Source organism: Channa argus, chromosome 1 (genome assembly GCF_033026475.1).
Source record: "Channa argus isolate prfri chromosome 1, Channa argus male v1.0, whole genome shotgun sequence".
NCBI classification, from domain to species: Eukaryota; Metazoa; Chordata; class Actinopteri; order Anabantiformes; family Channidae; genus Channa; species Channa argus.
Window position 1 is genome coordinate 3,091,334 of NC_090197.1, and position 14,551 is coordinate 3,105,884.

A 14,551-nucleotide genomic window follows, 5' to 3' on the forward strand; every position below is an offset into this window, starting at 1 on the left:
GCCCCCTTGCGGTTGCATTAGAGAACAAAACAGCATCTACAGGATTTAAATGGGAATGGGTGGATGATTCACCACTGACAGAAATGTAAGAGTTTTTGTTCTTTTGCCATTAGAACCATAAAAAAGTAACATGTTAAACATGATTTGATGTCTTCATCTCCAGTCTGTGATGAGCTGCAGTAACAATGAGTCAGGATTGAAACATGGTTCAAAGCTCTGGTCACAGTTCAGAGGATTGAATGTGTGTGCTGCTCTCTGTATCCTCACACAGAACAAACATGGTGGAAGAAAAACTAGCTTCAACATTTAGAGTCAAACTTTCTTGAACTTGATCTCAGCATGAAGGAGCAGCTGCCTCTTCTCTGCTCTTTAGAAAGTGAAGAACAGATGAAGGAAAAAGCTGAATATGATCATTAGTCCCAGGGATGGATTGAGAGAGCAGCTTTCCAACCACTTTTTCAGTCCACTTTTGATTTGTCCCACAGGTTCGGGGCCACAGCAGAGCTGGGAAATGCTACAGGCCTGAATGTTGCATCATGCTGTGATCAACAAGGGAAATGGACACGAAGTGGATACAATGATAATGTTTATAAAAACTGGATCTGTGAGAAGTAGATTTGCTGCTTCCTCTGATGACAGAGACATGTGTAGTGTTGGGATGAAGCTGTTTATCAAACTCTGAAATGTTCTTCCTGATCCTCAGAGTCATCTCACATTTGTTGACTTGTTCATTCTGTGTCACATGTTCAATCCTCTTTTTTCCATAGATATTGTCCCTCTGTGCTCTATGGTGCAGACAGAGTAGTGGGGTTGGAAGTCATTCACACAACAACTACATGTGGACTTACTAACTCTGTAGTCCCACTAAACTGCTGCAGTCACAGGAAACTGCAGCTTCACTTTGTCTTTACTTGGTTTATTAATGAGTGTGTTTCTGCTAAAACTGAACTAACAGTTGTTTTTTAATTTTCTCTGATCCACTTCGTTGATTCTACAGCAATAAATAAAGTCTGATGTAACTGTTCTAAAACAAGAAGTGTTTCTTCCATGTAGAGATCTACAAAGTAAATACTTGGGTGGTTCAGTAGATGAGCCGTTTTAGATTTAAACATTAATGCCAAGAGCTGGAGCTGATCGCAGCTGATGGAGGACAGATAGATGATCTATGGACACAGATGTCTTCATATTGCCATTGGCAGAGGAGAGGGACAGTGGATAATAATTCTGTGTAGAGTGCAGAGCAGAGCACTGTGAGACCAGAGGGGTTTAAATCTGGAGTGGAGTCAAAGTGCCAATGGCCGTGTGGTGTAAGATGGCGTTCGTCACACATTTGGTTTCCAAATTGCAGTGAGAGAGACTCAGAACAATAGTGAGCAGAGAGAGATTAACACATTTCCTGTGGGTCTGTGGAGGAGGAAGATGCACAGGAGGCTATTAATAACGTGAATACTCATGCTGACAGAAAAAGTTCACAACCAAACCTTTAACATTATAATATGTTTATATATTTACAGCTGGGCAGCACGGTGGTAGAGCGGCTAGCGCTGCGGCCTCACAGCTAATAAGGTCCCTGGTTTGAATTGGTGACTCTAAATTGCCCCCAGGTGTGAATGGCAGTGTGAACGGTTGCCCATCTGTGCTTGTGTCCCTGAGGTAAAATGGAAACCTGTCGAGGGTGTTTGCCACCTTTCACCCAGTGACACAATAAGGGGCTACAGATAACGGATGCAACGATATTCAAAGCCATCGGTTTCAAGTTTTTGCAAGTTGATCAAGTAAAAACTGGAACACACAGTTTGTGAGGTCAGCGAAAAAAACACAAAGTACAGATACTCATTATATTTAACCAATGCCATCAAATGATGTGATGCATATCCGCTGCTTTCTTGGTGACACTTCCTCTTTGTTCTCTGAGGCAGATAAGAAGTTGATTGCACAGTATATGTGAGTGTATGTACAGAGCACTGTAGGTAGAAGTGTGAGGACATTGAGGTTTTACTGCAGCACGGTAACAAGTCTACATCACCAAGATGTCGTCAAATGTTCCTGCTGATGAACATGTGACGGTGAGATACAACCAAAGAGCGGAGGGAGATGGAGAGGTGTACGAGGAAAAAGAGGTGGTTATCTACGACAACGCAGACTGTGTCAGAGGCCCTCAAGACAATTTCCAGTCACAGGAAGGAGGTAAAACAAATTGACAAATTGTAAAAACTCTTCATACTTTTTAGAACCTGCAGTCAATCAGACATGTGTTAGTGTTTCTACATCCCTACTGCAGTGTGTGTGTGGTAATGTATAGACTATATGTTTCACTAAGTGCAAAGATCAAATATAAGAAAGTCCAGCATGAGTCTCATACTTAGTGAAGAGAGGAAGAAACTGAGTGGGTCAGCTGAACCATTCTATTTGTCTGTTATCAGTGATCAGAAATCCTGAATTTTGTTGTGATTAAAATGTTATGATAGCAGCAAAGATGTACGGGTAAGAACTGTGAAGCACCCATGCTGCTTTGTGTCATCTCCTTGTTCCACTTTGGGGTTTAAAGGGTGTTAAAATGACTCTGCCTTCTCTGTTCTGAATATCTCTGCTTCTGGGTGATATGCTTCTGCTTCTGCTTTTGCTCTTGTCATCTGGTTGCTCGTAGTACAGTTGATCTATTCTGGGTTTGTCTTCGACCACTCCTTCAGATCGCCATTTGTGTCTAAGTATGAGCTACCACACCCGCTGTCAGGGAGAGAGCTGAGAAACTGCATCAGAAAACCCACAACTATGACTTCACAACTTTTTATTTGCAGGGAATCAGTCAAGTTTTCACTCGCACCGTCGAATGACCCACTGTTGCTTAACCGAACCTGTTTTAAAGGCCTTAAAGAAATAAGGATTAACACCTTTTTATTACATTAGGGCTGACAGCCCTGATTTAAATCATTTACTTCATAAGTATTTACAGGTTAACGTAGCACTATAGGAGACAATGTAATGTGTGAAGCGGCCCTTTGATATAGCTGGTCTCTGTGTTTTGTCTCTGTAGGACCACAGACTCAGAACCGTCCTCTGTTTCAGAGAGTTTCTCTCAGAGGAGCTGCTCTGTGTCTGGGACTGCTGTGTCTTCTGATGATGGCTGTGATCATCATCCTCTCCATACAAAGTAAGGTAAAACGGCTCTGAGCAAATGCTAAATACCAGCTCACATTATCCACATTTTCAAACTAGCCAAAAAGTCGCTCACCTTAATTCTGACCAGCTGAGCAGTTGTCTTCCGTCTGGGTTTTAGCATCTGAAACACGTTCTAGTGATGGTGTCGGTCTAGTCCTGACAGAGCCTTTTCCCCGATTTCATGATCGTATGTTTTGAATCTAATAGCTTCCATAAAAACAACTTTCCACACTGCTGGGTGACTTGGGAGTTTCACACTGGAGATTGAGAAAGTGGGATTATTATACTGTAACTGAAAAGTAACTATAGTCATCATAGTAATGTGGTGAAGTAGACGGGCAATTTTTGCCTCAGAAATGTAATGAAGTGAAAGTAGTAGAAAATGAAAATACTCCAATAAAGTAGAAATTTCTCAAAACTCTACTTAAAGGGCGACTTAACCAACTTTCAAACTTGCTTTTTATGGCTTTAGTTTAGGTGTAAATGTACAATAATGCTTTTGAACTGTCTGACTTCCCTATATGAAAATATTTCTCTGTTTTTAGCTGTAAAACTCCTCCAGATGACATCACCCGGAGGAGGCTTTTGTCTCCTATTGAGGTCAGAAAATGTCATCCGGAGGAGTTCTGGAAAAGCAGGGTCACCATGATCAAGTTCCATGGTCCGAGCAACAAGATGATGTAATCTGACCTAAGGTTCCTCCAAGTGATGTCAGCTGGAGGCGTTTTTTAGCTAACAGTACAAAGATATTTTAATATAAGAAGTCGGATGTTTAATGGCATTTATGTACATGTACTACCCAAACCGGAACTAAACAATCAGTGAATGCATCCTTTAAGTCCAGACTTTTAAGTAAATGTAAGTTACTTAACATCTTACTCTCCATTTTTACAACAGAGCAGGTTTAGCTAACAATAGATTTAACCTTTACAGTCTTTCCTCACTGAGCTAATGTGTGGAGCTAAATGCTAACAGTTAACAGTTAGCTGCAACAGCCGAACTCAACAAGCATGTGAGGAAACAAACACCACAACAATGTGTGGTTTATATCACCATCACTACGCTCAACTTACTTCCTGTGTGACCAGTGGAACCTTGTTTAGACTGTTCTCTGATTGGCTTATCCTTTTAGAAGCCATATGATTGGCTGAGGTTCTGTGAGCTCCTGCCCTGGCCTGTCAGGGTTGCAGATCCTTCTGTGGCGTGAAAACAGGGTTAGAAATCTGATGTGAAACACTTTAGAAAATGGGGCCAAAGCCATAAAAATGTGTTGAAACCCTGAAAAAAAAGGACTTGAAACTCTGAAAGGCCAAACTTGAATGTTTCCAAAACACATTTCAAAACTTTAAATATAGATTTGTAATATTGGAACCAATTTAGTAAACTTTTCACACATTTTAATGGTATTGCTGAGAATTAATGTCATATTTTTACTGCTTGTTTTAATGCAGTTTCAGATCATTTTTGTCCTGTATTAATAATCACTCATTTTTTAATGTTCCAATGTTTGCTGATGAGACTCACAAATGTTGTGTCATCAGAAAAACAAATAACGAAGTATAGAACGAATTGAGAAGAGCAGTCATGGTTTAGCAGACAGCAGGGGACTTAACTACTGAGCCCCGGTGCCCCTCAGGGATGTGTGCTGTTTGATGTTCTGCTGCCAATCCAGACTGACTGTGGGCTTTCTGTAAGGATATCACTCACCCAGTGACAGAGGAAGGTTCTGAGGCCCAGCAGGCGCAGATTACTCCGCTGCTTAAGAAGCATATTCTCGACACCTCCTTTGTTGAAAATTACATACTTGTCCTTGCATTTCTGGCTAAGACCCTTGAAACAAAAAAAAAAATAAAATAAAAAAATAAAAAAATAAATAAATATATATATACACACATATATATGTGTGGGATTTGTTGAAATTTACAAAATGATGGAAAATTCCCAGCCTTGTATTGTGTAAATGTGCGGTTTGTTACCTGTTGTGCTGAGTTCCGTATCCATTTTTTCAGTTAAATTAGAAAAAGATGAGCTCAACATCTTGAATGAGCAGCTACATACCACATTGAATCAGTCCCAGAATGAGGTGAAGCAGCTCCAGGGTCAAATTACAGGTGAGAGTAGCAAAGCTTACACTACAGAAATATTTTCATTAGGGCCGTCAATCAGTGTATATAGTGTCGTAACATAATACAGTGACATAAATCAATCATGATCAATTATAAGTTGGCGATTTTGACAAACAAATTTCAGAAAAATATTTCAGTGTCTCAGTGGAAACAGGTCTCTACAAAGTAATGACAGTTAAATTAAAATGTGAGGTAAAAAAAATGGTCTTGCACATCTGGACACTGCACGTTTATTCTTCTTTGCAAAACTGCTCAAGCTCTGTCAGGTTGCGTGGGGATCACATAGACAGTCCAGCCACAAAGCCTCTATTTCTGTTGGACTAAGGTCTGTGCTTTGACTCTGCCACTCCAGAACCTTCACCCTGTTGTCAGGAAACCATTTCTGTGTAGCCTTCGTTTTATGCTTTGGGCCATAAAGCGAAACAAACCTTCTCCCAGGCCATTGTTCTCTTGCAGACCCCATAAGATTGTTCTTCAGGATTGTCCTACATTTTCAGTTACAACCCTTCCAGGGCCAGCTGCTGAGAAGCATCCCCACAGCATGATGCTCACAGTAGGATGGTGCTTTTGAGGTGAGGTGCAGTGATTGGTGTTCACCAAAAGCACCATTTTGGTCTCATCAGAACAAAGAACCTTCTTCCATTTGAGCATAGAGTCTCTCTAATGCCTTTGGATGAACTGTTGCCCTGGTTCTTCACCAGTCAAGGTTTCATGGGAGAGTGGCAAAGACAAAGACACCGTTAATGACTCAGGTGATCCCCATATCACTAACTGTGGAACCACTAGCACCAAGTGGCTGGACCTCTGTTGAATTAGGTCAGTCACTTTAAAAGGGGTGAATATTTATTTTACCTCACAAATTTTTATCTAAATGACTGAACTTTTTAGACCTGTTTTCACTTTGATGTTAATGAGGTATTTTGCTGATTTTGACCATGATTTATTTATATGTCAATAAAAAGGGTGAAAACTAGTCAACAGCAACTTAGTCACATAATGTCTCTTATTGTGAGGTGAAAGATTAGAATAAAAAAGACTATTACAAAAGCAGGAGTAGTGTGGGGGAAAGTAAAGAGGTCAGGAGGCAGTTGCGGAGAAACAGTGTAGGTGAATGTTTCCTTGATGGCATTGAGACACTAAAACAGTTAGTATTGGTCCAGAGCAGAAGATAAACTTGCCTGACAGGGAATAGATGACTTACTGATGTGTGAGAGCAGGTGCTGACAGATAAGGAGGTTTAACAGCACAAGAGACAGGAAGATGGGGAGTCACATGACTCAGGTACCAGTTAGAGAAAGTGTCATTTCAGGCTGTGAGGCTGAAATGACAAATCTGGCAGGGACCTGTGGGGAGAGCTGGGTTTAAATAAGCAGGGGATCATAGCTGATGATGAGTGTAAGGAGGCTGCATAGACTGTAGGCAGGAAGTGGAACTGAGAGACTACAAAATAAGAGCCAGGAACAGGATGCAAAGCTGGTGACACTTGGAGGGCGGGGCACTGGTTTAGTGTGGAGGCTGCTCAGAGACTGTTTGAGAACTTTGTATGTTATTGTAACCTTTTTGCTTGAATTGTCACATAACTTAATAAATTACTGACAGCTGTTGATTTAGCTATTAGAGAATACACACACACACACACACACACACACACACACACACAATCACTGTGGGCAGAGCTGATAATTAGTTTGACTGTGTTTTAATGAACTACTTTTATAAGCTGTTTACTCGCAGATTTGTGTGTAACGATACATTAAAAGTTTTCCATCTCAGGTGTGTGTGTGTGTATTTGTGTTGCCCCACACTCTGTCAGAAAGACAGATCAGAAAAATTGCACAGTGAACATTAGTTATATCTTTTTAATTTGACTCTTCTCTGATTTTCATACATTCAAACATTTTTTTTCCCTCAAGACCATTTAGTCAACACCAGTCGACTACAGGATGAAATAGAGAAGCTGAAAAATAAAACTAAAGGTGAGAAATTTACACTAACAGCAAAGACCTGTGATACAAAACTGACTTTAATTACAAAAATTAAATTTAATTTATAGAATAAAAAGAAAAATGGCAGCAAGCTCAACATTGAACTACAAAATGCCTAAGTGTTATTTTAACAACAAAGGACATGAAATCTAATGTTAAAACTCTTGTTTGACCAGATTGTCCTGAAGGATGGAAGAGATTTGTATGCAGTTGTTACTTTAAATCCACTGAGAAGAAAACTTGGTCTGAGAGCAGAAAATTCTGTCAGGACAGAGGATCAGATCTGGTGATGATCAACAGCAAAGAGGAACAGGTGAGTGTGTGATCAGTTACTTTAGATTCTGACCTGCTCTTCTGATGACAATGACATAGTAACTCATAACTGAAGGTCTGTATTTTATTAGTTCTGTGAATGCAATACACGTTGGAAGCTTCCTGTTCAGACCCTAATGGTCAAGAAACAACGACAGATCAATAAGAAGAGCTGATTTTTTTTCCAGGTCTTGAATGTTAATATTTGTTCTATGTTTTCCTCTGTGTTGCAAATAATCATTAAAAAACTAAACAAGAATTGTCTCCTGTTAACTATTAGGATTTCATCACTGACTTTAATGAGAATGAAGAGTCCTGGATTGGTCTACGGGCGACAGAGAGCAAAACAGCATCTACAGGATATCGATGGGAATGGGTGGATGATTCACCACTGACAGAAACGTAAGAGTTTTTGTTATTTTGCCATTAGAACCATAAAAAAGTAACATGTCAAACATGATTTGATGTCTTCATCTCCAGTCTGTGATGAGCTGCAGTAACAATGAGTCAGGATTGAAACATAATTCAAAGCTCTGGTCACAGTTCAGAGGATTGAATGTGAAAACTTTCTTGAACTTGATCTCAGCATGAAGGAGCAGCTGCCTCTTCTCTGCTCTTTAGAAAGTGAAGAACAGATGAAGGAAAAAGCTGAATATGATCATTAGTCCCAGGGATGGATTCAGAGAGCAGCTTTCCAACCACTTTTTCAGTCCACTTTTGATTTGTCCCACAGGTTCTGGGCCACAGCAAAGCTGGGAAATGCTACAGGCCTGAATGTTGCATCATGCTGTGATCAACAAGGGAAATGGAGACGAAGTGGATACAATGATAATGTTTATAAAAACTGGATCTGTGAGAAGTAGATTTGCTGCTTCCTCTGATGACTGAGACATGTGTCGTGTTGGGATGAAGCTGTTTGTCAAACTCTGAAATGTTCTTCCTGATCCTCAGAGTCATCTCACATTTGTTGACTTGTTCATTCTGTGTCACATGTTCAATCCTCTTTATTCCATAGATATTGTCCCTCTGTGCTCTATGGTGCAGACAGAGTAGTGGGGTTGGAAGTTGTCCACACAACAACTACATGTGGACTTACTCTGTAGTCCCACTAAACTGCTGCAGTCACAGGAAACTGCAACTTCACTTTGTCTTTACTTGGTTTATTAATGAGTGTGTTTCTGCTGAAAGTGATCGTCTTTATGTTGTAATCCCTGCTGACACTGGCAGTAAAGGTCTGATTTCTTAACAGCCTGAACAGCAGTGAAGAAAAAAAACAAAGTTTGTCCCAGTGTTACAGTAAAAGTAAAGGAAATACTTTGCTAAGTGAAAATTTACCTGATGTTTGTGTTGAGCTGAATATAACAGTTGATGAACAAGTACAGATCATTGTTTACCAAATGCAGACATCAGGTGTCTCCATCAGAACGTCCACATGCACTTGACACCACAGCACAAACACTGCAGCTTCACTTTGTCTTTACTTGGTTTATTAATGAGTGTGTTTCTGCTAAAACTGATCTAAGAGTCGTCTTTAATTTCTCATCAACCTGGAGTCAGGAAAACAAATTTCATTGAAAAATATGCTCATGTTGATCAATTCTGCATCAACAATTAATTCATTCATTTCAATCAATCATTACAACAGGATTTTTTAGAAGAGTTTAGTTTCAGTAGCAGCACAGCAAACACCGTTATGTACATGTAGAAGCATTTGAAATATCACTGACTGTGAGAACTTGCTGTAGAATAAAGTCCTTATGAGAGAAAATATAAAAGTGTAGACGTCACATTTCCTGTGTCACAACAACGTCATATGTCATGTTTCTGTTTGTATTTATAATGAGATCAGATAAAAAAACTCACCTGTCACTAATGTTTTCCTCTGTATGAATTAAAAGAAGTCAAATATTAATAAGATTTTAGAAGAATTAGTTTGCTTAGATTTTTCAAAACAAACAGCTCAGATTCATGAATGATTTAATGTCCCAATTACATTTGTGGCAGAGAAGGTTTTCTTCATCATGCGATGAATGCGATTTAGTCATAAATGTATTTAAAGTGTCAGTGGTTGTGGTTTGTCCTGCTGCTAGTTCCTTGATGCTCTCTGTTCAAAGCTGCCTGACTCAGACACAAACAGACAGTGAAGACTGGTCACAAAGAAGTTCACTTAGTTTTTAGCTCTTTAGTTCATCAACATGTTGACAGAAATTCAAACTGAGTGTGATCTGAGGGTGAAAGAACATGGAGGTGGAGATGATGGAGGATGGAGATCAGTATGATGATGTTGGTTTACAACAAGCTGGTGAGTGTGAAATAATATATTAACAGAACTATTTGTACAATGTACATCATCATCTATTCCAGTTCCTGTAACTGTAGAACAAACACAATGACCTCATTTGGTGCCTTTTTATTCCAGTGAAGTTCAAACTTTATCATTAACATTAAGTAGATACAGTCAAAACTACATAATACGCATTAATAATGTGATATTCTGTCAACTTTTCATCTGCTTTCATTAGACAAAACCAACACGAAATATATTTAAATAGCTCAACATGTTACAAGTGGTTCCTCTTCAGTACTTAGCCGAGCAGCTCTTTACAGCTGTGACCTGCTGCAAACTCTATGCATATCCACACACCAGCTTCTAGCAGGTTCCTGAGGAACCTTATCCCAACTCTCCACCCTCCTCCTCACTAATTTAAATAATTTACTTCATAAGTATTTAAAGGTTAACGTAGCACTATAGGATAAAATGTAATGTGTGAAGCCGCGCTTTGATATAGCTGGTCTCTGTGTTTTGTCTCTGTAGGACCACAGACTCAGAACCGTCCTCTGTTTCAGAGAGTTTCTCTCAGAGGACCTGCTCTGTGTCTGGGACTGCTGTGTCTTCTGATGATGGCTGTGATCATCATCCTCTCCATACAATGTAAGATAAAACGGCTCTGAGCAAATGCTAAATACCAGCTCACATTATCCACATTTTCAAACTAGCCAAAAAGTCGCTCACCTTAATTCTGACCAGCTGAGCAGTTGTCTTCCGTCTGGGTTTTAGCATCTGAAACACGTTCTAGTGATGGTTGCAGTCTAGTCCTGACAGAGCCTTTTCCCCGATTTCATGATCGTATGTTTTGAATCTAATCACTTCCATAAAAACAACTTTCCACACTGCTGGGTGACTTGGGAGTTTCACACTGGAGATTGAGAAAGTGGGATTATTATACTGTAACTGAAAAGTAACTATAGTCATCATAGTAATGTGGTGAAGTAGACGGGCAATTTTCGTCTCAGAAATGTAATGAAGGGAAAGTTTGAAGTAGTAGAAAATTAAATTACTCCAATAAAGTAGAAATATCTCAAAACTCTACTTAAAGGGCGACTTAACCAACTTTCAAACTTGCTTTTTATGGCTTTAGTTTAGGTGTAAATGTACAATAATGCTTTTGAACTGTCTGACTTCCCTATATGAAAATATTTCTCTGTTTTTAGCTGTAAAACTCCTCCAGATGACATCGCCCCATTTTTCCCCCATTGAGTTCAGAAAATGCCATCTGGAGGAGTTCTGGAAAAGCAGGGTGACCATGATCAAGTTCCATAGTCTGAGCAAAAAGATGATGTAATCTGACCTAAGGTTCCTCCAAGTGATGTCAGCTGGAGGCGTTTTTCAGCTAAAAGTACAAAGATATTGTAATATAAGAAGTTGGATGTTTAATGGCATTTATGTACATGTACTACCCAAACCGGAACTAAACAATCAGTGAATGCATCCTTTAAGTCCAGACTTTTAAGTAAATGTAAGTTACTTAACATCTTACTCTCCATTTTTACAACAGAGCAGGTTTAGCTAACAATAGATTTAACCTTTACAGTCTTTCCTCACTGAGCTAATGTGTGTAGCTAAATGCTAACAGTTAACAGTTAGCTGCAACAGCCGAACTCAACAAGCATGTGAGGAAACAAACACCACAACAATGTGTGGTTTATATCACCATCACTACGCTCAACTTACTTCCTGTGTGACCAGTGGAACCTTGTTTAGACTGTTCTCTGATTGGCTTATCCTTTTAGAACATATGGCTTCTATTGGCTGAGGTTCTGTGAGCTCCTGCCCTGGCCTGTCAGGGTTGCAGATCCTTCTGTGGCGTGAAAACAGGGTTAGAAATCTGATGTGAAACACTTTAGAAAATGGGGCCAAAGCCATAAAAATGTGTTAACACTCAAAACACAAAAAAAGGACTTGAAACTCTGAAAGGCCAAACTTGAATGTTTCCAAAACACATGTCAAAACTTTACAGACAGATGTGTGTGTGTGCGTGTGTGTGTGTGTGTGTGTGTGTGTGTGTGTGTGTGTGTGTGCATTTGTGTTGCCCCACACAAAAAAATGTCCCCTCAAGACCATTCAGTCAACACCAGTCGACTACAGGATGAAATAAAGAAGCTGAAAAATAAAATTAAAGGTGAGAAATTTACACTAACAGCAAAGACCTGTGATACAAAACTGACTTTAATTACAATAATTGATTAATGTTAAACTGTTATGATATGTGGCTGTTTCTGTTGCTCACACGTACATTTATAGAATAAAAAGAAAAATGGCAGCAAGCTCAACATTGAACTACAAAATGTCTAAGTATTATTTTAACAACAAAGGACATGAAATCTAATGTTAAAACTCTTGTTTGACCAGAATGTCCTGAAGGATGGAAGACATTTGTATGCAGTTGTTACTTTAAATCCACTGAGAAGAAAAGTTGGTCTGACAGCAGAACGTTCTGTAAGAACAGACGATCAGATCTGGTGATGATCAACAACAAACAGGAACAGGTGAGTGTGTGATCGGTTACTTTAGTTTCTGACCTGCTCTTCTGATGACAATGACATAGTAACTCATAAGTGAAGGTCTGTATTTTATTAGTTCTGTGAATGCAATACACGTTGGAAGCTTCCTGTTCAGACCCTAATGGTCAAGAAAAAACGACAGATCAATAAGAAGAAATGTTCTCCCTGATCCTCAGAGTCATCTCACATTTGTTGCCTTATTCATTCTGTGTCACATGTTCAATCCTCCTTATTCCATAGATATTGTCCCTCTGTGCTCTATGGTGCAGACAGAGTAGTGGGGTTGGAAGTCGTCCACACAACAACTACATGTGGACTTTCTGCTCAAACTTGTCGTCTTTATGTTTATGCCTTCTGACACTGGCAGTAAATGTTCGAAGAAACACACATACTGACATTTTGGATTTTTTAACAGCCTGAACAGCAGTGAAGAAAAAAAAATCAAAGTTTGTCCCAGTGTTACAGTAAAAGTAAAGGAAAGAAGTCGCTAAGTGAAAATCCACCTGATGTTTGTGTTGAGCTGAATATAACAGTGGGGAAAAGGGTCCTTGATGAACAAGGACAGATCATTGTTTACCAATCGCAGACGTCAGGTGTCTCCATCAGAACGTCCACATGCATTTGACACCACAGCACAAACACTGCAGCTTCACCTGCTGGTCACAGTGAATCACACAGCATTGATATTCACCTGCACCAACAACTGTACAATTTTTTACCTTTTTTAGTTTGTCTCCTTTGTGCAGTTGCATTTTGCAGATTTGACCTGAATGAAAAAGCAGACTGATTGTTGACAGAGAAACCCTGACAGCATCACTACGTTATATATGTTACTGCATGTATGTAGTAGTATTACATTAACCCATTGAAGTTTTACTAATAGTTTAATGATAATTCAGATATTTATGCCAAACCTGACACATGAAAGAACAATGGAGGAAGATGGAGCAGATCGGAAGAACAGTGAAAATCTAAAAGAATGCAGCATTTCGTTGGGTTCTGTTGCTATGCTGCATATTGTGTCTTTAAATAAAAAGACAGACTTATCTATTAGTCATTTTTCAACATATGCTACTATTTAGACAAATGTTTTGTATAGAAATTAAATGTACGATGCTCATGGCTGTTAAATTAATAGCTGGCAAAAACATGAATTGTTATCATTTTAAATGTTTTTTTTAATTCTATCTATTTAAATATTCTAACTGTTTAGTTGTTGTTTGTTGTTAGAAATTTAGGAAGTGGTCACGTTATACTTTAAGCTTTTCTCTGACAATGTGTAATTTATGAAATCTTATTAAATGCTAAAAACACTCATCACCCTTCAAAAAAATGTACTTATATGTACTTACTTATATACTTATATACCTACTTATATAATGTAAAAATGTACGTGCACCTTCAGGTCTTTATATGTGTGTGTATAGGCAAGAGAAAGGTTTATAGCCGTGTATTTGACAGTTTAAAGTATTAAAGTTCTCCTGCAACAAGTGTTGTCATGTAGCTTCCTTTTATAGAAAACTTGGGCAGAGTCTATTTCCAAAAATAACTCGTATTGCTAAGAACAGCAGCCACTTCTCATAGTGTGTGAAATGATTACGACACTCTGCTTTAATCCTTTTCAAAAACTTCAAAAGTCTGATCACTGTAATCTGCATGAATACGTGTTTGACACACTTACAGATTTGATGGATTCACATTTGATGTTTAAAAAACAGTATTTAAAGATTCTCACTGGAATTCTACAGTTTGAAATGTGTGACAGTAAATGAACTTTCTTTGTGTCTCTGTACACTGACGGTAAAACACAGTAAAGCTCAGATTGTTTTAAACGTAATGAAGGGAAAAACTGTGAACATGAGCGAGACTTCGTGAACCCAGGAGCCAACGATGAATAGCTATGGCAGCTATGGAGATTTAACATGGGCAACACAAACCTGGTTACAGAAACTGGAAAAGTCACAACAGGAACAAAGTTAAACATGGTCTAACAGAGGAAACTGGAAAACTTAACATAAGCACGTGTTGCAACTAGGAAGACTGTGGCATGAAGAAACAAAGGAAGCTAAGAAAATTGGGCAAGAGTTAAACAAGAAGGATTAGCAAAACTAGGGCGTGAGAAAACCA

The 14,551-nt window shown here is 39.0% G+C and overlaps 1 protein-coding gene across 3 annotated transcripts; it reads left to right on the forward strand.

Moving 5' to 3' along the window:
- The first annotated feature begins 1,866 nt into the window (after positions 1-1,866).
- LOC137128709 (CD209 antigen-like protein E) lies at positions 1,867-13,741 on the forward strand. Of its 3 annotated transcripts, XM_067507285.1 has the most exons (9): positions 1,867-2,187; positions 3,035-3,151; positions 5,169-5,270; positions 7,199-7,261; positions 7,447-7,583; positions 7,863-7,984; positions 8,316-10,514; positions 11,980-12,042; positions 12,273-13,741. In XM_067507285.1, the coding sequence occupies exons 1-7, from the start codon at positions 2,031-2,033 to the stop codon at positions 8,443-8,445; spliced, it is 828 nt and encodes a 275-aa protein (XP_067363386.1). In that variant the 5' UTR covers positions 1,867-2,030; the 3' UTR covers positions 8,446-10,514; positions 11,980-12,042; positions 12,273-13,741. The 3 variants fall into 3 exon arrangements, with proteins under 3 accessions (XP_067363386.1, XP_067363301.1, XP_067363475.1); XM_067507200.1 differs by having other exon boundaries at positions 11,980-13,741; XM_067507374.1 differs by lacking the exon at positions 5,169-5,270 and having other exon boundaries at positions 1,880-2,187; positions 11,980-13,741.
- Positions 13,742-14,551: the final 810 nt, after the last annotated feature.

Coding starts and splice junctions, on each gene's coding strand:
- LOC137128709 (XM_067507200.1), top strand. CDS start 2,031: ATGTCGTCAAATGTTCCTGCTGATGAACATGTGACGGTGAGATACAAC. Junction 3,152..5,168: donor CATCATCCTCTCCATACAAA/GTAAGGTAAAAC, acceptor CCATTTTTTCAG/TTAAATTAGAAAAAGATGAG. Junction 7,262..7,446: donor GCTGAAAAATAAAACTAAAG/GTGAGAAATTTA, acceptor TTGTTTGACCAG/ATTGTCCTGAAGGATGGAAG.